General features: G+C 37.6%; 1 protein-coding gene across 4 annotated transcripts in view; it reads right to left on the reverse strand.

The window, feature by feature from the left end:
* FAM169B (Protein) overlaps window positions 1-24,776 on the reverse strand; it is a 103,698-nt gene that overhangs the window by 13,830 nt on the left and 65,092 nt on the right. For all 4 annotated transcript variants that reach the window (XM_020964090.2, XM_020964065.1, XM_020964082.2 and 1 more), the window contains 3 exons: window positions 9,573-9,658; window positions 7,433-7,607; window positions 954-1,136 (listed from right to left, as the gene is read on the reverse strand). In XM_020964090.2, the coding sequence (XP_020819749.1) occupies window positions 954-1,136; window positions 7,433-7,607; window positions 9,573-9,658 (444 nt within the window). The remainder of the gene's footprint in view (window positions 1-953; window positions 1,137-7,432; window positions 7,608-9,572; window positions 9,659-24,776) is intronic.

Genomic DNA, 24,776 nt, shown 5'->3' on the forward strand with positions numbered 1-24,776 from the left:
TTTTACATATGAGGAAACTGAGACCTAGACAGGTTAATCTATTTGCCAGGGATCACAAAGCTAGTAAGTATCTAAGGCAAGACATGAACCCAGGTCTTACTGACTCCAAATCCAGTGGCCTACTACAATTTTACAGGTTTAGGTTTTGGGGGTTTTTTTTTCTGCATTTACAATATTAAAAGGGAACCCTGGAAACAACAGGGGGGTCAATTTCAAGTCATGTCCCAATTTCTCAGACTGGGAGATGAATAAAAAAAACCTAACAATGAGGGCCTTCCAGCCCCTTTCCCAAACACAGCTGTCCACTGAGACTTGCCCTCATCAAGGTTAAGAGCTACCAAGCTAAGAGGGGAAAGGTCCACACAGGGTACTGGGGCTGCCATATGCTCAAATGCTCAGCATACTAAGTACCCTCCCTTTTCTGTTGTTCCTTATTACCTTTCCTTAAGCTAAAGAAGCTATTCTCAGGCGGTTTCTAGTTGAAAGGGCAAGTTAATGAATTGTAAGCACAAACAGTAGATCAAAGAAGTTCTGACATTCCCTAAAAAGCAGCAGTGCCAACATGCTGTACCAGGGACAATGGTTTCACTTTTTTTTTGTTTTGCAACATTTTATTTTTGTTGAATTGTGTGTGGGAGGGAGAATTATTCTTCATAATTTTTCAGTTTAAGAAGGAGTTGCCTCTTTTGATTAAATAATATTTGGAAGGCACAGGAGAGATAATCAAGGATGAAAGAATAACTAAGTGTCCACTTACCCAGAGTAGGTAGACTAGATACCACGGAAGAGCTGGTAAAAAACCTGATGATGGAAGACAGGGACCATCACAGGGCTTCTAAATCTGTTTACTGAACCACTGCGTAGCTGGAGCCACTGGGAGTGCCCTGACAGATGAAGTGCACATCAATTATTCATGACCCCTTACCCAAATGTTTCTGCATCCTGTGCTTTACCTTGGTACATAGCGGTAGAAATAGGGCAGCTGATCCCTAAGGCATCTTCAGTCTCAAAAGTCTGACAAAAGTCATGCAGCATTTTCATCCCAAGACCTTCTCTTCGGTGTTTTCGCCTGACAAATGCAGTGTCCAACACAGGCAACATATAGCACTCGCTGGTGTTTCTGCCACACAGGCTACCTAGAAGGAGAGAACAAAAAGCATTTTTCACTCACAAGTGCCAACTGGGCACTAGGGTTTGGCTCGGCTGGGCTGGGTCACACGGAATAGGGACCTAGCAATGTCTCTACACAGCCATTCAAGGCTCTGAGTAAATACTCAGTTCGCTGGAAATCCACCAGCAATTTGCATTAGATTCACAAACTAAACTGCTCAAGATGAAAACAAGAGATCTTTTCCAATCAACATGTGAACTAAGTTCTCCAGCAATTTCTTTGCAGAACCATAAGTTGCTACTGAATTACTGAAATACACATCTGTCACTACAGTATGGGTTTACACAAAAGAATACATAAAGGAGTCAATGATTTTATTCCTGTAGCGAATTTCCAAAGTAAGAACCTCTTCCACCAATGCTCAACCCCCTCTATGAGTTAGATAATAATTAATGACTTCGAAGAGAGGTCCCAGGAAGTTGCCTGAATCACGTCTGGGGCTTGCCCAGGTCATACAACTACTAAGTATCACAAGCAGGATTTGAACTAAGGTTTTATTGACTCCAAGCCCAGCACTCAAGCAAGCATTTTTTAGCACCTTCTACATATTAGCGGCAATATAAAAACAAAAATGAAATTACCCACTATGCCACACTTCCTCTTTTTTGTTGTTCAGTTGTGTCTGACTCTTAGTGACCCTACAAACCATACAGTGCATGGGGTTTTCTTGGAAGAATACTGGAGTTGTTTGCCATTTCCTTCCCCAGTAGATTAAGGCATACAGAGGTTAAGTGACTTGCCCAAGGTCACACAGCTAGTAAGTGTCTAGGGATCATATTTGAACGCAGGTCTTCCTGACTCCAGAGTCAGTACCCTATCCACTGAGCTTTCTAGCTCATCTGTCTCTTTTATAGAAGGATAAACTGAGATACAGAGTGGTTAAATAGTGAATAATTAAGATTGGTGACCAATCTCTAGTAGAACATAAGCATATACTGTAGGATAGCACAAAGAATCTGATTTTAAACTCCAGAGCTATATATTCAGGGGAGAAAATTGGGAGGAGAGATAATAAGCAGATTTCCAAATGAGTCACAGCATAGGTTCAAGTAGGCACCTAAATATTTGTTGATTAATTGAAAAGAACACTTGAAAAAAATAAATATATGTATGCATATATACATATACACATTATGCATATACATTACACATACATGTGTGTATATATGTATACACATATGGATTAGACCTGTGTTGTTTTTTTTTTTTTACATTACGTATACATATGTGTGTATATGGACAAATAGGGATTAGACCTGATCTTTGATACAGGGTATTCCTGGAGGAGGCAACCACCTCTACCAAACCAGGCTGATATTTTTTCTATGACATACAGTCTTAGTTACTTAGGGGTACTGCAAGTTACAGACTTGCCCAAAGTAACCCAGGTCTTCATGACTCAGAAGCTGGCTCTGTAACCACATTGCTTTTCCCTCTTCCTCACCATCCAACCATCTATGTCCATTTTGTTTATCTGTCTATCTCTCTCTCCATAGATATAGACTATAGAGATAAAGCAGTCGTAAGCTCAGAGGAATTAAATTATTTGTCCATGATCTGAAAATATTAATATTGGAGGCAAGATTAGAACCCAGGTCTCACTGACTTCAAGTCCAGTGTTCTTATCAACTATGCCAAGCTAATACTCATGAATTGATATGCCTTATTATTATGAATAGTATCTTTACAAAGATTGTTCTAATTTTTATAGTCAGTGTCTAGGATAAAGGCCTCATTTCTAAAATACATAGAGAACTGAGTCAAATCCGTAAGAATAAAGTCATTCCCCAGCTGATAAATGGTCAAAGGATGTGAACAGGCAATTTTCAGATAAAGAAATTACAGCTATCTATAGTCATATGAAAAAATGCTCTCCATCACCATGGATAAGAGAAATGCAAATTAAAACACCTCTGAGGTACCACATCACACTTATCAGATTGGCCAACATGACAAAACAGGAAAATGATAAATGTTGGAGAAGATGTAGGAAAACTGGAACACTAATGCATTGTTGGTGGAGTTGTGAATTGATACAACCATTCTGGAGAACAATCTGGAACTATGCCCAAAGGACTATAAAACTGTGCATACCCTTTGATTCAGCAATACCACTACTAGGTCTGTATCCCAAAGAGATCATAAAAAAAGGAAAAGGACCCAGATGTCCAAAAATATTTACGGCAGCTCTTTTTTGGTGGCAAAGAATTGGAAATTGAGGGGATGCTCATCAATTGGGGGATAGCTGAACAAGTTGTGGTATATGAATGTAATGGAATATATTGTGCTATAAGAAATGATGAGCAAGCAGACTTCAGAAAAACCTGCAAAGACTTGCATGAACTGATGCTAAGTGAAGTGAGCAGAACCAGGAGAACACTGTATACAGTAACAGCAACATTGTGTGATCATTGACTTTGTTAAACTTAGCTCTTCAGAGCAATGCAATGATCTAAGACAATTCCAAAAGACTCATCCAGAGAAAGAATTATGGAGTCTGAATGTAGATTGAAGCATACTATTTTCACTTCCTTTTGTTGTTTTTCGTTTTTTCTTTCTCATGGTTTTTCCCTTTTGTTCTGATTCTTCTTTCACAACATGACTAATGTGGAAGTATGTTTAATATAATCATACATGTATAGCCTATATCAGATTGCAAACCATCTTGGGGAGGGAAGGGGTGGAGGAAGGGGGGAATTTAGAATTCAAAATCTTATAAAAGCAAATGTTGAAAATTAAAAATAAATAAATAAAACCAAAGAGACTGTTCATTTAAGTACATTAAACATGGCCCTTGAAATGCAATTTGTGTTCTTTATTAATCTTATCAATTTACACACAAGCCCAGTGAAAAGGTAAACTTCTACCTGACCTAAGATAAATTATTCTGAATCAATGAAGCCCAGTCTATCGAGGCCTAACTATATCACTGAATATTTCAATAGGAAGTCAGGTGCTACACCTCTTTTTTATCAAGTGGCAACTCTCAAGTTGACCTTAAACTATAACAAAAATCAAAACCTGGGACCATGGCTTTGAAAAGACCAGTAACTATACCAGATTTTTTAACTATAAACTCCTCCTAAAGTCAAACTAAATGTTTCTCTGAGTTAAGGGGGGTGGGGCATGTATGTGAAAATTATATCTGGCTTAATTCATCTTAATGCTACTAATTTCTACCATTATTCATTTTAAATATACATTCTCTTTAAATCTTATAGGAAGAGAAAGAGACACAGGGAATGTATTTCCCATTATTTTTCCAATACTAGTATCAGAGTAGTAAATAAAGGATCTCTATCAGATTAGAAAGTCACATTTTTTTCCCCATCACTTTTCATATTCAGAAAAGATGGTTCATTTGGCTCTCTTGTCATGAAGAACTACTATATCCACTTCATTTTCAAGTACATTATATATTACAGAGAAGGTTCCAAACTGTATTGGTAGGATGAATTACCTCATTTGGAGTTTCAAATACCAATAAAATCACAAGGAGGGAGGGAGGGCTGAAGGGAAGAGAGGGGGAGAGAGAGGGGGAGGAAGAGAGGGGGAGAGAGAGAGGGAGAAAAAGAGGGGGCGAAAGAGATAGAGAGAGAGAGACAGAGAGAGAGAGAGAGAGAGAGAGAGAGTGAAAGAGAGCAATCCATATATGGATACATGGATATATACCTGCATATATATGTACATGTGTATACTACACATTTATATATGTACACACAGATGTATGTGTCACATTAGCACACAACATACAATGCTAAAAGCATTAATGCTAAAATGCATAAATGCTTTTTTAAAAAACATTATTAAATCTTCGGAGTTATTTAAAGAAATTATTCCTTGAACTTGTGATCTTAAGAATAGAGCCAATCTTTATAGCTAAACAAAAAAAAAGAGTAAAGCATTTTCGCTGAGGCTTCTGAAAAAATTACTGCAACGATAGAATGTGAAAAAATGTTTTCATCATAGTATAGCTCAATAAAAACAACTTTGTTTTGATTCTTGAAAAATATTTCAAATGAGAAACAGGATACATAGACAAAATAAAAGAAAAAAATTGGGTAGACAATCCATGAAGGGAGTATTTGTTTTCTTTCTCTAATTCTGAAGGAAGTTAATGCCTATTAACCCATTTAATTTGTTCTGAGAATGTTACTAATAGATTATTTTCACTTTATAATATGAATCTGTTCAGCCAGAAAGATCTCAAATGGCCAGAGAAAGTTTCTAAATATCCACAGAATTCACTTTATGGAAGCAGCAGAAATGTAAATGTTTTCTTTGGTCATCTCCTTAGTTTCCTGATCTGGGAAATAATGGGGCCAGACAAGATGATCTTTAAGATCTTTTCAAGAACTATTTTGTATTCTGTGATTCTATTCTACGATTTTACTCCACTTGGAAGCTCTGCCAGTAATGCACAGAATATGTATCCTACAAACTAAAAACAGCCCCTTTCAGTGGCAGAGGTAGCTGATGGCACAGTGGATGGAGTGCTGGACTTGGAGTCAGGAAGACCTGAGTTCAAATCCGACCCCCAATACTTATTAGCAATGTAACCCTAGACAAGTCAACCTCTATTTGCCTCAGTTTCTTCAACTGTAATAGCAATAGCATCTACCTATCAGGGTTGCTGTGAGTATCAAAGGAGATCATATTTGTAAAAAGCACTTAGCACAGTGTGCCTGGCACATAGGAAGTGCTATATAAATGTTGATTCCCTTTCCCCTTCAGCAAACCCTGAAGGGAGACCACTAAAGTCATCAAGCCTTTATCAAGTACTTATTATGTGCCAGGCATTGTGCTAGACACCGAAGACACAAATACAAAGAGTGAAACAATCCCTACTCCCTGGGAACTTACATTTTGTCAGAGAAAATCATCTTCAGGAGAACGTGGAAACACCAGTAAAAGCCATCGTGAACAGAGTTTGCATATGTGGGACAAAATGAAAACATTTACAATCCCACATCATTGGGACAGGGCTCTTCTTATAGACAGAAGCTCCCATAGAGGCTTGTCTATGATAATCTGTTACTAAAAATATCAAAGTGAGCCCCATGGCACAACTGATCCTCCTGAATTACGACAACATAGCTGATGGGAGATGACAGCCGATAAGGGTCCCAGGAAAGAAGAAACACATTAGTGTTCTCTTCCATTTTAACCATCCCAACGTACTCCTTTGTTCTCTTCTTCCAGTGATAAGGATATGTCAAATCAATGTAACCAAGACACACACACACACACACACACACAAAAGAGTGACCAAACAAAGATAACCAAAGATAAGGATTTCCAGCTTCTCCAGTTGATCCTGGCAAACAATTAACTAAAATGACTTCCTGGGTGGAAAAACACAGATAGCATGGTGAAGGCCGGGGAAGGACGGTGAGAAAGCCAGATTTATACAGTTCTGGGCAACTAGAATGTGTACACAGTGTGAACATGGTTTAAAACTAAAATCAGACTTTAGATTACCCTAGAGAAAGATTTAATTCAGGTAACACTATACCCATAGTTGTACACAGCGGAAATTTATTTTTATTGAAACTTAAACCTTTACAGAATCTGAAAGGCTGTGCTTTGGGAAAGGCTGGGTCTAAGATTTGTTGACAAAGCACCTAAACAACTACCCTATGAGATCAAGCATTTTCAAATGAAGATTAATCTGTCAAATTTATCTGGAAAAGGACTCATGTTCCACACTGTTGCTGGTCACAGTCCCTAAAAATAAGCCAGAACCTCACATCCTAACCTTCTTGCCACAGCCTAACTCTCTTCTGAGGTAATGTCTATGAATTTTGGCATGCCCTAGCTTTTTTTGCATCATATGTCGGGTATTAGTAACAGCCTTTCTCCTGACAGCTAATTGGTAATGTTAAAGAAAAGAAATATAATGAAAGATAACATTCATACACTCACTGCAATCTTAAATGCTAACAGATAAGTGTCAGATTCACAGAATCAAAGGCATGAAGCCTTTCATCCTACCAGAAGTGATAACAGAGCTAAAGAGAAAAGGAATCAAGATTATACACCCTCAATGATTACACGATAACCATCCTGATGGGAATATAGGTTTTCTAATAATTCAGTTGGATATTCAAGGTTCCTCCAAATCCATTTTAGAACAAAGGGATACTTAGTAACATTTCTGTAAGACCATCATCCAGGTAAACACCCAGAATGATCTGCCTTCTTACCCAGGACCAATCACAGTCAGCAGTGCTCCCTTAAGCATGTGACTAATTATTTTACCTTTCATCTTGAAGGTATAAAAACCAATGGCAGCTCCATTCCTCCACAGAATTTTTGCATGTTCCGTAGCTGAATGAGGTAAAAAAAACATGCCATCATCCAAATTTCTCTCCAATCTTCCAAAAATAACGTAGTTAAGAATAAAAAGTACAATTCTTTCCCCAAAAGACTGGACCTTCAAAGAAAAAAAATAGGAGAGACCAAGTGAGACTAGAAACAAAAATCAGACATGAAAAATTCTCCATTTGGAATAAGAGTACGCACTGGGGTCATGTCTATTTTCCATCATTATACAATCCCTTTCATGCCAAAGGACCAAAAGTAAATTATGGTTTCTAAAGAGGCATTTATTACCTTGGCCTTTTCTTAATGGTATGTCTTTGAGGAGTGAGGGATAATACCAGATAATAGCTTCCTTAGCCTTTATGGGTTGTAGAAATGTATTGTATCATATATAACTTTAAAAAAAAAAAAGAAAATTGCACTTGCCACTAAACTGGAAGCTAGCTCACTGAAGGTGAGAGCAAACTATTCTAAGATACCATAAACAGCACATTCAACGTCCTTTGAAAGAAACCAAACCTTTCCTCCTTTTTTTTTCTTAAAGACAGCGAAATGCTGGCTCCAGATGCCTTTATGCCATGATGGAGAACAACTCTGTTCTTATATTTAGGCTCAGTTATATCTAGGACAAAGCATCAATTTATGTATGGGCCCAAGTCTACCTGCTATATAGATTCCTTTGCTGTAGGAACTTTGGTATAAATAGCTGACCAATCCATTCTACAGAATTGGAGCTGCATGGGCCTTGATTCCCAATAATTTATAGTAGTTTCCTGTTTTTTTCTTGATTAGGAACTTTATCAAATAATTGATTTTAAGGGGGAATTTCTTAATATGCAAAATGCTATATAAGAAACAAAAAAAATTCAAGGCTGAAAATTTAAGATGTTGATAGAGACATACTATGAGGTAATAAGACTAATTTAATGTAGTTATAGAAAAGGAAATTATGGATAGGGTATATAAATTATAGAATCAAAGTATAGGTGTATCCTACTTTCAAAAAAATCAATATTTAAAAGAATCAGGTTTAGAAAACAGACTTTCAAGGGCTTGATTATTCATGTTACCAAATGATTCATCACAGAATTCCTTTCAATTGTAAGCTTCCCAAAGGCACTTAGAATATGAATCAACTTACGCACACAGCTATTCAGAATAAATACATCTATCCTGTAAAGGAAGGGATATCTAAAGTGAAAGGGTGCAAGGTTTTGGACAAGAAATGGCCAATAGTTTGTTAATCCCAAACCCCAAATGTAATTTGTTACTAAAATGAGCATAAATGCCCAAGAATTTTGTTGCTTGTTTGTCTCGAACAAAACCAGTTCAAACAAGATCTGGCTCTGTTTGTGTTGGGTTTTTTTTTTCCTTTAACTACTGTACCAGAACAAAACTGGCCCATAAAAATAACTCAGAAGTCAACCTGAATGAAATGGCTATTCTATTCAGGTGTCATCCTTGGAATGGACTTTGAAAAAAATCATCTATCCCCTGCCCCTGCCTGCAGAAAGAAGCACAACAAAATCACACCAAAATGAAGTGGATGGGGGGAGGAAGGGGGAAATCCTATTTTGCAACCAAGAGGAGCAACATCTAATTCCCTTGCTTCCCCCTCTTCCCCCCCACAGTGCTATCATGGTGTCACTTGTACTGAGTTCCCTAAGAACCAAAGGGTCTGAATGGTGATAGCCCACCATTTTTAATGTGTAATTTCCTCCTCAGCCTTCTTTGTTGACCGATATGACCCTCCGTCCAGCCTCTACTATGATCCCCTCCAGTATGATAGAATATATTTTTCCTTTGACAAAAACCCAAAGCCAGCAAGCAAGAGTTTGCACAATGATAGTTCGGGAAATCTGCTTATTTTTGACCTGTGGGAGGAGCAACCAGGAAGGAAATCAAGCTGAAAAACCCCAACATGCAAATCGCAATTATAAAACAGTCCTATGCAAATAGTCAGATGACTAAAGAGTGAAACAGCAGAAGCCAGATGAATAGAAAGCAATCCATTTCATTCACTTTGTCACCAAGTCCCTTCAAGAGAAAGAGTGAGAAAAAATGTGTTCTCTCTCACCTGTATTAGACCTTCTCTAGAAGGATCAGATGTTTTGATGATCTCTTCTATGGACCACCAGGATTTGTTCAGGTAAACAGCCAAGACTTAAAAAAAACAAAAACAAAGACAAATTACATACAGGCAAATAGAGCCATCACAGAAGCATTTGAAGGAGCCAGAGCTATTGGAAAGATAGCTAACAAATAAATGGTCTGGTGGATAGGGCATAGGACTTAATCTCAGGATTCTGCCCAGACATTTAATAGTTCTGTGACTCTGGGCAAGTCATTAACCTTTTTGTGTCTCAGTTTCCACATCAGTAAAATAAGGAGAATGCATATCTAAGGTCCCTTCCAACTGTACCTCACGGGAAAAAATGAATGGCAAATTTGTCCTGAAAACATGATTCAATGGATTGTAAGCCACTCTTCTGGGAAAGTACATACTTAGTACCTTATTGTTAAACTATAAACTCCTAGGATCTAGAATTAGAAGAATTTCTAGGCCTCATCTAGTCTGAAAAAACTCCTTACAGACAAGGAAATGGGACCCAGAGGGGTGAAATAACTTGCCAAGGTCAAGGAGCTAGGGTGGAATTTGAACACAGATCCTTTGACCCCTGATCTAGTACTCCCTGATCTAGTACTCTTCCCCCCTCCCACAGAGGAAGACAATTCCATCTACCTAAACATTAAGAAGCAGCATGGTATACTATATACGAAGCAGGTCTCAGGTCTTGAAGACCTATATGATCGAATGAAATGCTATTTATGAGTCAAACTCAAGGTCTGTTCAAAAAAAAAAAAAGAGACAACTTCCAGCACCTGCGGCCTTACTAATCTGCTTCCAAGAAAGCACCTAAATCACAATACAACCCACAAAAGATACTTAACTGACACCCTGGGCAAGCCTGAGTTCTTCACTTTCATCATTATACCATCAGAGAGCAGGTTTTTAATAGGGCGGGGTCTTTTAAGCGATTTTTCAGTGCTTGGACTGAAATCTACATTTTTTTAGAGTCAGTCATCACCACCAGTTGGTATTTTCTATAGTCTTTTCCTCCTTTTGCCAGCTCCACCCAACCTCTTTGATCTTGAGTTTTTCTCAGGTGTGTCCAAGGAGATATGGAGCTCCAACTTCTCCACCCCGGTGCTAACAGAATAAGCACATAACATCTCTCCCCACCCTCACCCTTACCCCTCACACAGCCACTTCCCAGTTCTCTAAGGGAGCTGACTGCTGATAACTACAGAGAAAATGCAAAGCAGATTAAAATAACAAACCAAAACGAAAACTCCTAACACAAGAAGTCACGCTGCAACCCCCCCTCCATCTCGTTTCAGACTCCAATGAACTATTCTCTAAAACTGTCCTCAACTGTTTTCTCAAAGGTATAATTCAGCAATTGGGCAAATTAAACTGCAAAACATCGCTAAAATCTGCCCCCCATCTGTCTGCTCACCTGGGCCCTTTCCTGGTACGAGCCTTTACCACCTCTCATTTGAACTACTGCAATAATCTTCTAATTATTCTCCTTGCCTCAAAACCTCTCTCTTTTCCAATTGCAAAGGTGATCATTTTAAGGCCTAATAATAGTAGCTTGCATTTATACAGTGCTTTAAGATTTACAAAGTGCTTCACAAACCTAATCTGATCTTCGCAACAACTTTGGAAGGTAAGGTCTAGCCTTATCTCTGTTTTATATTTGAAGAAACTGAGGCAGACAGAGGTTAAGCTACTTGTGCAGGATCACACAGCCAGTAAATGTCTAACTAAGGCTGGATTTGAATTCAGATCTTCCTGACTCCAAGCCCAATGCTCTAATTCACTGTGTCAGCTAGCTGCCTGCATAAGTTTGATCGTGTCATTCTCACGCTCAAGAATGTCCAGTGACTTCCTCCTGCCTCTATAATAAACAATAAAACCCTGTTTGGTATTTAAAGCTTTTCTCACTCTTTCTTCAACCTACTTTTTCCAAGCTTACTACACATTAGTTCCCTTCATACACAATATGTTCTAGAAAAACTGGCTTAGTTGTCAGACCATACACATGACATTTGTACTCTCTCCTCACCTCTACTTCTTCCTTCAAAATTCAGTTCAAATGCCATCTCCTCCATAGGACTTTTCCTCATCCTCCCTAGCTACTATTTCTTCCCCTATTCCCTTCTATTTACTTTGATTATAATTTTATTTTCTCATATGTGTACATTTCTCCTAAACAGAATAAATTCCTTGAGAACAAGGATTGTTTCTTTTTTAATTGTATTTGTATTTATATCTTTTGTACATTTTCGTACATTTCTTGATCATCTCTTCCCCTGTCCAGAGAGCTATCCCTTACATGGCTAAAACAAATTTTTTTTTAAAAAGGAAGAAAGAAAGCCATTTTACCTGACAGAATATAAAATATTTCACACTCATAGTCTTCACCTTTGCAAAGATGGGAAGGAGATGCATTTTTCTCATGTCTTCATCGGGGCTGTTTGGTCATTTAATTACATAACATTCAGTTTCTTGTTATTTTTGTTGTTCTCTGCATTTGCGCTACAGACAGTGTGTATATTGCTTTTGTAGTTCTTCTTACTTCACCCAGCATCCATTCTTACAGGTTTTCCCATACTTCTCTGAATTATTCATAACATGAAGAATTTCTTTTCGTTTCTTGCTAGCCCAGTAATATTCCATTATATTCATTCACCACCCTTTGTTTAGCCATTCCTCAAAAGACTGGAGCTCTCCTTTGTTTCTAATTCTTTGCTTCTATAGAAAGTGTTGTTAAGAACATTAATCTCCTTTGAGTACAAGGCAGGTGGTGTTTCATTTTTGTCTTTGTAGCATAACACGTGGAAGATAGTAGAGGCTTAATAAATGCTTGTAGATTGATTTATTAATTAATTAAGAAGGCTCATAAGTGAAAAGAAAAGAAAAGCTATTTCAGGGGTGGGGTACCTGTGGCCTCAAGGCCACAAGTGGCCCTCTAGATCCTCAAGTGTGGCCCTTTGACTGAATCTAAACTTCAAAGAACAAATCTCCTTAATAAGAGAATTTGTTCTGTAAAACTTGGACTCAGTCAAAAGACCACACTCAAGACCTAGAAGGCCACATGTGGCCTCAAGGTCGCAGGTTTCCCATTCCTGATCTAGTACTGGTTAAGTCCAAGGATGAAGTGACAAGAAATGGTCTAGTGAATCCCTGTGTACAGAGGGGTATTGAGGCAGGTATGGCGACCTGACAAGAACATTTGAACAATGACTCATGGCGACCTGACAAGAACATTTACTCAAGATGTTTCAGAAAGTATCCTAGGAGTTGTCAAACCTGACAACCACTACTCACTTCCAGTGACTCACGTGAGGACAAAAAAAGGAATCCAAAGAGTGCTGCTATGCATTATGATGTCCTGGGCAAAAACCTAAAAACCTTAAGGCAAAGGCAAAATTTTCATCACTGCTGTCAGTTGAAGGTGGGGGTTTCAGAAGAGAGAGGCAGATTTAGGATGTGATTAACTAGTTAAGAAGATGGTGTCTGTGAACAGGACTTGGATTTCCAGCACAGGGCTTAAGCTATATAAATAACAAGTTTGTGGCCAAGGAAGAAGGATATATAATGAATTTAAAATTTGGTTTTTAAAACATATATGTATATGTAATATATATATATAAAACTATATATATATATATATATACACACACACACACACACACATAATTGTTTATATATATGAATATAACTATAAATATATAATTTGTATATATGCATAGTACAAGTGTTGGTGTGTATATATGTGTGTATGTATATGTGGGGGGGGGTGCGCCTAGGGACTTTCAAATGTAATCAGGAGTCTTTAAATTGAAAACATAATGAAAGGAAGACAACTGCCTACTTATATTGCCCACAAAAATGCCAAAATAGATACCACAGAAGTAATTGTAGCATAGAAAGAAGAGCTAGGTCCATTAAGAGAAGAAAATAACCAATAAACGGAGCAGGACTAACTACATCTACTGCCTCAGATGCCTATGCCCAAAAACCTGTAGAACACATTCTAAATAAAGTGAACATGAGATCTTGATGTAAGGAAATTTACCAACGAGGTCTACCATTTTATCAATCAATCAACAAGCATTTTTAAGCACCTTCATAGTGCCAGGCACTGTGCTAAGCTATCATTAAGACTGGCATATGATCCATGATACACGGAAACGGAAGGAGATACCTTATCCAAAAGGAACAAATTAGATACAAGAGCAGTGAAGAAGTATATACACAAGACATAATCATGTAGAGGAAGCCACAAAGTGGAAGAGAAGCATGGTGAAGAACATTCTGGTAAGATTAAATGGAAGGACAAGCAGAAGCAACATTATAGTGGGATTATACTATATGCCACCAGACTTAAAAGAAGAAATGGATGAATTCATAAAACCCAACATGTTGCCATGATAACACAACGGCAGAGAACCTTACCTAAACGTCTCCTAAAGCAGTCTCTTCTTTTAAAAAAAATGGCTAATAAATTCTTGAGTTCTCTTAATAAAATCCTCATTCTTCAAAAGGTGAAAAAAATCAGTCAGAGAAAAATTACGATTCTGGGCTTGACAAGCAAAGAGAAACTAGCTGTTGGAACAGAAATGATAGGAACCTTAGGAGGAAGTGACTAGCTTAGAATTTGTGATTTAAAAAAATTCAGGGCATATAAAATGGACCTCAGTTCTCTACAGCCCCGTGTAGCTTCTGCAAGGACCATGGGAGAGTAGGAGAAAAGGTGGGAAGAAGGTATAAAGAATCTGTCAGTGGTGCATTAGGTAATCTCTGGGAATAGTTACACAATGGGTGATGTCCTCTAGAAGAAAAGAAGGTGCTATAAAAATGCTTCATTTATTAATTTTTAATTTCACCCACTGTGGCTTATAGAAGGTCTATAAAGCAATGATAATGATGATGTTCCTGTTTAATGTGAATCAATAAAAGGTCAATTTACTAATACAATCATTTCTTTGGATAGAAAATGCATGAGATAGCATTAGTCACACACATTAATGTTACAAAATAGATTTATCTTGCTTTAAAAGCCAAATCTTACATGCTAATATACACACAATGATGAAAATAAAATACAATCTTATTGAACAAATGCAAAATAAATCACACTGCAGACCAGTTCTTGAATAAGGAAAAAAAATATCTTGAACAGCATTAACACTTGGTCAATGAAGGATATCACCTAATTAAGATAAAATAGGAATAAAAATGGTTGCAATGTGTATTTTGGACAGCTGAACACATTCAAATCAGCAAGGCCTAACAACATGAATCCTTGAGTATGGAATGAATGGGATGTTGTTATTGAGGCATCACTAATGATTATTCTTTAGAAAGGGAGAGAACAGAAAGTCTAAGTTAATTAAAGACTTAAGGCAACAAGGAAAATTGAAATCATAGTTTAAATCTCTATGTCAGCTAGCTAGAAAACTCTCTTCAATAGTCACATGCTACATCTCATTTGGGTCCACTACTTCACAAATGGGCACCATTTGTGTAGATGGCTTAGAGCAAGTCTATCATTATGACTAGAAAAACACGATGAACCACATATATACATGCCCATCCGGTGGCTAGGACATGTTGACATTATGAAGTGATGTATTACCATGTTCACTTTTATTATTTAATTTCTCTATGAATAATTTGGCCAAAGAGACTCACTGTGCTAAGTGCTTGAGATACAAAGAAAAACAAAAGATAATCCCTGTTTTCAAGGAGTTCACAGTCTAATAAAGGTGACAACATGAAAATAATTCTGTAAAACCAAGCTATGTATAAGATAAGTTGGAAATAATCAATGGAGGGAAGGTATTAGAATTAAGGGAGACTGGAAATGCTTCACATAGAAGGAAGCCAGGGAAGCTAGGAAGTAGTGTTGCGAAGGATGAGAATTCCAGGCATGGGTGACAGCCAATGAAAATGCCTGGAGTTGGGAGACTATAGGTCAGTCTCATCTTCTGCTCAGTCTCACCACCATGCCTTGGCTTATGATGGTTCAAATGCGAATAATGACCTTCTTCTCTCCTACCTGCCTGACCAAATTCTGTCAGTCTTTCAAGATCCAGGTCAAATTCTCCATCTTCTGGAAGCTTTCCCTAATAATTCTAGTTGACTCCATCTCTTCCTTCCTTGACTTTCTACGGCACTTACTATTCATATACCCTGGTACTCAATTATATATTTTTTTGCTTTTTTTTGGGGGGGGAGGCAATCAGGGTTAAGTCACTTGCCCAGGGTCATGCAGCTAGTAAGTGTTAAGTGTCTGAGGTCAAATTTGAACTCATGTCCTCCTGACTCCAAGGCTGGTACTCTATCCACTGTGCCACCTAGCTGCCCCCTCAATTATATTTTAATTAACACTTCACTATATATTGTTTCTACTGTTTTTCTTCTTTTTCATATGTAAGGATATGAACTAGTCATATTCCATGAGATTCTAATATACCTGAAGTCAGGGACTAAGATAAATAATATTTTGAGGCATGCACTTTAGCAGTTAGCAATATTAGACACAAAAGAATTGGGCTTAAAAACCTGCTTTTGATGCTAATTAGCTGTGGTACCTCAGACAAGTCACTGTACCTCTCCAGGCCTGAGGTTCTCCTCATCAGAAAAATGAGGGGATTGTTCTAGGTGATCTCTAAAATCCCTTTTAGAACTGATGATTTGTGATTCCAAGAAATGGTGAAACACAAACCTGGAAATTCTCTCTCCCTCCTCTAACTCAACATTAGTACTCAGTGCTTTTCATATTATACTTCTACAATATACCTGGTAGTACCACTGTATCATGTCTTATTTCCTATAGTATTCTGCTCTATGGCAAGGGGGACTCACACCAACAAAATCATGGATTCTTAGCATTTTGAAATATGGAATAAGCATATGGAAAACCTGAATCAAACTCAGAGAACTGGACCAATGTTGATTAAAGAATGGAAATTAAGTCCATTGAATGATCCTATGAACAGGGTTAAAGGATTTGGGGCTATTACTGTGAAATATATGTTGTTATGAATTAAGTACTAACCACTTGCTCTTTATATCCAAAAAAAAGAAAGAAAGAGAAAAGAAAGAAAGAAAAACAATTGACCTGGAAAACAGATCAAGGAGAGATTATTTAAGAATTATCAGACTACCTCAAAGCCATGATCAAAAAAAGAGCACAGCATATTTTAATAAATTATAAAGGAAAACTGCCCAGATAGCATAGAACCAGAAGACAAAAGTATAAAATAAAAGAATTCACTGATCATCTCCTGAAAGAGATCCCAAAAAGAAAACTCCCAGGAATATTATAGCCAAATTCCAGAGCTCCCAGGTCAAAGGGAAAATAAAAAAAAAAAACCTAGCTGGAAAGAAACAGTTAAAATACCATGGGCCAGTCAGGATCACATAAGACTTAGAAGTTACCAACTTAGAGGAGTGGAAGGCTTGGAATATGATATTCCAGAAGACAAGGGAGCTAGGATTACAATCAAGAATAAACTATCCAACAAAGTTGAGTACAATCCTACAGAGGAAGAAAATGGATATTTAATGAAATACAAGACTTTCAAGCATTCCTGATGAAACAGCCTGAGCTGAATAGAAAATCTGACATTCAAACACAAGACTCAAGAGAAGCATAAAAAGTAAACATGAAAGAGAAATCATAAGGAACTTAAAGTTAAATATATGGGAAGATGATATGTGCAACTGCTAAGAACTTTACTATTATTAGGGCTTTTAAAAGTAGTCTACATAGACAAAAAGCATGGGTGTGAGTCTATTATGTTGGAATGGTCTCCAAAAAAGAATGGAAGGTTGAGAAAGAGTGGTGAACTGGGAGAAAGGAGAAGGGAGAAGAATAGGAAAAATTATCTCATTTAAAAGAGGACATAAGGTAGAGTTTTTATAACAGAGGGGAAAATAGGGGGAGAGGGTAATCGGAATGGGTTCAAAGAGGGAACAATACACATATATATGTATGTGTGTATATATATTTATATACACACAGCTGGATATAGAAAATCATTTTACCCAACAGAGAAGTAGAAAAGGAAGCTGCTAAGAGAAAAGAGGGGTTAAGAGGGATGGTAGATTAAAGGAGGAGATAGGGTGGGAAAAAAGAGAAGGATAAATAGAAGGGAATAGGATGAAGGAAAATACACAGTTAGCAATCATAACTGTAAATGTAAATGGGATGAACTCGTTCATAAAATGGAAGCAGACAGCAGAATAGATTAGAAATCAGAATACAACAATATGTTGTTTACAAAAGATAATCTTCAAACAGAAAGACATACAAATAGTTAAAATAAGAGGCTGAAACACAATCTACTATAGTTAAAGTAAAAACGGCAAAGGTAGCAATCAGGATCTCAGACAAAGCAAAAGAAAAAAAATATACCTAATTAAAAGGAATATTCAAGGAATGTGTTGTTTTCTAAGTCAATATGAGGCCCTCAGGGATCCTAATGTGCAGCTTAATGCCCCCCCCATTTCTATTTGAGTTTGATACCACTAGTCTAAACCCATAACTTCACTGGTATAAATAAATAGATAGATGAAGTATTTATTAAGTATTTACTATGTGATAAAAACACTGTGCTAATCACCAAGAGATATAAAAACAGCAAAAATGGCAAGGAACTTACATTCTAACAGAAGAAGACAGCAGTCAGTTAGCCAATAAATACTTATTGATTGACTGACATAACAGGAAGCTGGAAAAGGGAAAGGGGAACTGCATAGGTTCAAGGCTTCTATGGAGGGGGTAGAAAAGTATGGCGTGAATAACATAGCTGGGAGCGAAGTGAGTATGGTCTGGGTACTTCATGAGGTAATGGTATGGGCTAGGGACCACGAATCAGAAAAAGAAGACTGAAGGGTGAAGGCATCTTCACGATGAGAAGATTATTTCCAAGGAAATAAGAATCTTGGTAGAGTGAGGGATGAAGCCAGTATTGAAGTCAACATGGCCTGGGTACCCCATAAAATGATGGTCCAGACTCACAAATCAGAAGAGAGGACCATAGGGCAGAAGTAGAGGTGGTCCCCACCTCCACATGAGGAAACTCCATCTACCAATGTGCATTGGTACCATCTTTGCAACCTACTGACATATAGTTTTTTACTACCTTGTTAAATTTACTATATACTATTCCAAATAAACTATACTCAACAGAAACTCACAATTTCATATACAATCTTCTTTTTTGTCCTTTGCATATTGTAATATTTGTGGTTGTTGATGATTGTTGAGTTCATAATAAATTAAGGAAAACATTTACAAAAGTTAAATTAAAATGAAGGAACTGAAACATGTGGGTTAAAAGACATACCTAAGGTCACTCTGGCAGCCTCAGAGGAAGGTGTGAACACAAATCTTCTGACTCTAGAACCAGAAAAGCACTTATGTAAAGACAACTATTTGCCTGACACTGAGCCAAGCACTTGTACAAGTATTATCTCATGTGATCTTCCCAATAATCCTGTGAAGTAGATGTTATTATTATTCCCAGTTTATAGCTGAGGAAACTGAGGCAAACAGAGCTTAAGTGACTTGCCCAGAGTTACACAGCTACTAAGTGTCTGAGGCCAAATTTGAACTCAAGTCTTCCTGACTCCAGGTCCAGTGCTCTGTGCACTATGGTGCTACCTAGCTGCCCCACTTTACCAGTGTTCAATTGTACTAGCTTTTGGCTACATCAAAGCTCTTCTCTCTCATTAATTGCTGTAAAAAGTCTCAAAAAAACCCCAAAATCTGGCACAATGTTCCCATATCTCTTGTTAGCTATATATTTTCTTTCTCAATCAGGAAAAGGTTGTTCAGGCAACTATGTCACTCACTTCTTGGTCCAAATTGAACTCAATCTTTTATTATGAGGGTTTTTCTTCTTTTCCCCCAAAGAATCAATATACACTGTTATCTAATTAGCCTAACCAGCTCAGCAAACTTTTTTATTTAACCTACCTCTGATGTAAGGCTCCTTAAACGAGCAAAAACTTCTTTTTTCTCTGGATATTTAAAAACATACTAAGACAAAACTGAAGCATTTTTTGAGTGATTCAGTGGCCTCTTCAGAGCTGGTTTCAGGGACCAGCTGCCTACAAAGAGAAAAACTAAAAAACCAGTCACCACCTCTTTGTACAGAAGCAGTTACTAAACTTTGTGACATGTCAGATCAAATTAGGTTTTCAAATTATTTGCATCCATATGATACTAGTGTCTGAGTCAGTGACCATGATAATTCCCCTTTCCCATAATTTGCAAGCCAGCATTCACCCATCTCAGAAAAGCTGACATAGTTACCACTATGTTGACCCTATTTCCTAGTCCCTCAGCACCATAGAGAATGAGATTCACCAATTTAGTAGACCTCAATTTGAAGGATGCCAAGTGTTCCTCCATATTATCTTCTTTTCTACTTGTTTCATGAATTTGATTTGTCTCCCTAACTAGATTAAAAGCTCTCTGTGGACAGATGCTGTGTTTATGCCTCTTCTGAACATTCTTAGCATCAAACATAGTGCTAGGAATGTAGTAAGTGCTCAAGAAATAGGACCATAGGATTTAGAGCTAAATGGGAACCCCCAAAATCATTTCAGTCCAACCCTTCATTTTACAGGCTAAGGGAGATTCTGTGATTTCCCCAGTGTCACCCACAAGTAAGCAGCACAATCCAGATTCAAACCTCCATGCTCTGACTGCAAATCCAATGTGTTCTTTCTCCTCTGCCTTACTGATCAATTCACCCCTTGCCTCAACTGTAAGACTCACCCAAAACAAAAGCTGCTGCTGCTCCATGACAAATTCAAGAACTATGTAACTAGTAAAAAAAAAAAAAGGAACACAGCTAAAACAAAAGTGACATGACATCTTCCCAAAAGTAAAATGCACGTAGGGAAGAAAACTAAAAAATTTCTGGCAGACGACAGCACATAAACACATTCCAAGGAATTGCATGACTTTTATGCAACATTTACTAAGCTATTCAATAATTTAAGGGGAGGGGAAAAATACGCCAGTTGACATAGCAACTGTCACATCAAATTACTCGGGCTACCATTTCTATACAGATATCTTCCTTAAAGGAAAACACATTCCCAGATACCAAGTGAACTTATGTACCTCTCTGCCATGATGCCAAGAAACATCTGTTTTACAGCACTTATATCCGTTTCATTGTGTTATTGGGGCCTTTTTTCTTCTTGCAAAGCAGAATTTTTCACAAGATCCTACAAGTCTAGGATTCAACCAAACAAATTGTATTTACCTACTCACTCTCACCTTCTCTTTACCAACTGATATAATATGTTGTGAAGAGGGGAAGAAAAGAGAGTACCTTGTTCCAGAGGTGCTGGTAATAGCTGTGGTATAGTTCTTGAAAAAAAGTTGTAATGCAAGATGCTCTAAATTGTTATTTGTTCTATGGTGATACCACAAAGAGACTCAAAGGGTAGCGAGTATCAAGAGTGGCTGCCTCTAAGTACAAGGACAACTTTTCAGATTTAATTTCTGAATCACAGAGTTTAAAGGAACCCCAGGGGTCATCTTGGACCCTCTACCCAGACAGGAATCCCCTCTACAATATTCCCCAACATGTGTCTTCGCTTAAACACCACTAGTGAGGGAGAGTGAATTACTGCCCAGAAGCAGCCCAGTTACAAAGGTTTCCCTCACCTCCATTTGTCATAGTTCTGCCTAAAAATGATATTGATAATAATAATGTTAATCATAACAACTAGCACTAATACAGTGCTTTCTGGTTTGTAAACTTCTATTTAAATATCTCTGAGAATCGAGCAGATAGGTGTAATCCTTCTCCCACATGTCTTACACTTTTTTTTTTTGGTGAGGCAATCAGGGTTAAGTGACTTGCCCAGACTCACACAGCTAGTGAGTGTTATGTGTCTGAGGTCACATTTGAACTCAGGTCCTCCTGACTCCATGGCTGGTGCTCCTAGCTGCCCCCAGTGGCTAATACTTAAAGACAATTATAATATCCTCCTCCCCAGTCTTCTCTTCTCCAGATTAAACATCCCTAATTCCTTCAATTCACCTCATGATCTTGAAATACTTCATCATCCTGGTTGCTCCTCTGGATACCTTCCAAATTGTCAATATAATTCTCAAAATGAGGTGCTCAGGACTAAAGAGAATATTGCAGGGTAAAGTGGAACTCCCCTTTCCCTCTTTATATGACTAAGCTCACCTTAGCTTTTTAGCACACCGTTGAGTCATGTAAGGCTTGCAATTCACTAAAATCCATTACCCTCATTTTAAAGTTGAGGAAACTGAGGCAGAGAGAGAGTGGTTGGATTACTTGCCCAGGGTCACACAGCCAGTAAATGTATGAGGTCACATCTGAACTCAGGGCTTCCTGACTCTGGGCCCAGCATACTATCCTCAATGAAGTAATTAAACTAGATAAGCAAATGGTTTACAAACTCTTTGGTCTCAGGTCCTCTTTACATTATTAAAAATTATGGAGAACCCAAAGGATTTATATATATATATATATATATATCTGTCAATTAATTTTAACATAATAATAGTCCCTTTGTGCTCAACAGTAGCAACATGATTTTTTTTTGCAAAAAATAACTATATTTTCCCCCAAAGTGGTGAGAAGAGTAGCACTGTTTTTACAAACTTTTGTAAATCTCTTTAATGTCTGGCTTGAGAGAAGACAGCTCCTATCTGCTTGTGATATATCATTTTGATTCTAATGTATGAGGAAAATCTGGCCTCACACAGATATGTAGTTGGAATAGGTTTGAGTATTTTAATACAGAAATAATGTCTTGGTATTATTATGAAAACAGTTTTGACCTCACAGACTTTCTTCTGAAAAGATCTCGGGATCCCAAGAGGCAAGGTGAGAACTGTTGGAATAAATGATCTCAAAGGTCCCTTCCAGCTCTACCATTCTATGCAAATAAGAAAGTAACAGAAAATGTAATGGAAAAAACACTGGTTTCAAGGAGTTAGAAGATCTAGTTTCAAATACCACCTTTATCTATGCGCCCCCTAGACAAGTTATTTAACTTTGGGGTGTGGAGGAAGGAAAAGTTCAGTTCCTAAACTGAAGGAAATGGAATAGAAGATGATCCCGATGGTTCTGTCCAGCCCTGAATCCTATGATGCTATGATTCTATTCAGGTTGAATGTCTATTATTTAATCACTAGAAATTATATTTTAAAAATTATAAGGCATTCATTCTGTATCCATCAAAAGTCAATAATAAAAAAGGGAGCAGAGACAGCATGGCATAATGGATAAAGAAATGTCCTTTGATCGAGCAAGACCTCCATTCTGCCATATATTTGCTAAATGATCTTGGGCTTTGAAAAATGAGTTAATAATAGACCCAACTTCACAGGTTTGTGTTAAGGATAAGATTAGATAATATATGTATAGTATTTTGCAAATTTAAATATGCTATAGGAATATTACCTAGTATTATTTTTTTAAATGCAATAGGGGAAGCAATTATGATCATAATTTTTTTCAATGTAGTAAAATCTCCTTAATTGGGAATCTACTAATTTAGTATTTATAATGAATTATCATTCATTCTAGACTAAACAGAAGTTTATTATTACATTATCCAGGGGGGGAAAAAAAAGATCTGCTAAGTACTTTAATAAGATCAACAAAACTGTACGAGGCATGTTTAACCTATTAAGACAATAAACTCAATTTAAGAAGGTCAGTATATTAACTGCTCCCATGGCAAGAGACACTGCTAATTACAGAGAAGGCTCTGTGTCAGGGGTTCAGCTGGATTTCTGCTTGGAGATACTTTGTTGGTAGTTAGTTTAAACTACTGTAGGCGCTTAAAAATTATAGTACCTGAAATTCTCCACAAAATATTTAATTGGGGATTTTACTAATCTAAAATAACCTTTCTCACCCCAAATTAGGTTGAATTAGTGAATGTAAAATAGAATTTTGTCATCCTGTTTAACATCCTCATCCTGACAGAATGGAGTCTGACTAACCCACTCTATATAAATGTAATTGCTTTTGGTCTAGGGATCTACATGACGTCTAGTGCCTGATTGTGGAAATAGTGGTGTCTGTAGCTGTATCCTAGCTCTCAAACAGAAATTCAGCCATTTTTTTCCAATTTCCCCAAATACCAATCATAACTTTCATTCCTCTCTGGAAACTGGGTGGTACCTACTAGTTACAAGAGTATTCTACCCCTTCCCATACCACACCCCTCTTAGGGCATGCTCTGTCAATATGCCAGTCAAGCACGTGGAAGGTTGACATAGGCCTGCTTTTAGACATGCATGATGTAGGGGCTGCCCCACACCCCCCCAACATCTCAATTCAGAGTATGCATAGATATCCTCTGATTGCTTTCTGTCAGCCATGATGATTCAGGGTTCATACTGTGCGGTGAATTGTTTTGACTAGCTCCTTAGCTGGAACTCCATGGATATACATTAATGGGCCAAGCCCTACCCCTAGGGCTCCTCTTCCTACTGGCTCAGAAGTACAAGGACTCCTCAACTGGATGGGGATAGACACCCCCCCCCCCATCCAGCTGCAAGCCAAGAGATCACTGACTTCCTATGTAAATCTGTGTCTGGGATGGGGACACATTTAATTTATGCCTTCTTTCCCATGAGATTGTGAGTTTCTCAAAGGCAGGGACTCTCTTTTGCCCTTCTTTGTATCATAGTTCTAAGCACATAGCAGGCACTTAACAAATGATCCCAAAAGGCAGCTGGCGTCTTCTTCTTCTTGGGCACCAAAGCAGCAGAGGAGTTAACTATGAAGCAGAAATCAATGAGTCACCCAAAAAGAAAGAGAAACCATTAGAAATAAGAGTCCACTTGGCGTGGATCAACCTGGGCTCAGTGGATGTAAAATGGCTAATTAGCACCCTTTAAAAAGAAAAGAGAAGGGAAGAAAAAAAAAGAAATTTACCTGATAATTTTGTTGCATGTTTGAAAAGAAAAGCAAGTTGTGCATAGTAGGTTTGCAGTTTCATGTGCAATCATCTTTTTTATTGCACTATGTTAGGGTAATACTTGCTTTATTATAAATTTAAAATATGCTTTTAAATTGTTCCAACAAAACCCTTCAATATTAGCCTCTCAACCGACTACACTAGCCTTAAGTTATGGAATTCCATTCTAATTATTCCTTAATTCTTTATTGATTAGTA

This window comes from Phascolarctos cinereus, unplaced genomic scaffold (genome assembly GCF_003287225.1).
Source record: "Phascolarctos cinereus isolate Bilbo 61053 unplaced genomic scaffold, phaCin_HiC Scaffold_3;HRSCAF=262, whole genome shotgun sequence".
Lineage (NCBI taxonomy): Eukaryota > Metazoa > Chordata > Mammalia > Diprotodontia > Phascolarctidae > Phascolarctos > Phascolarctos cinereus.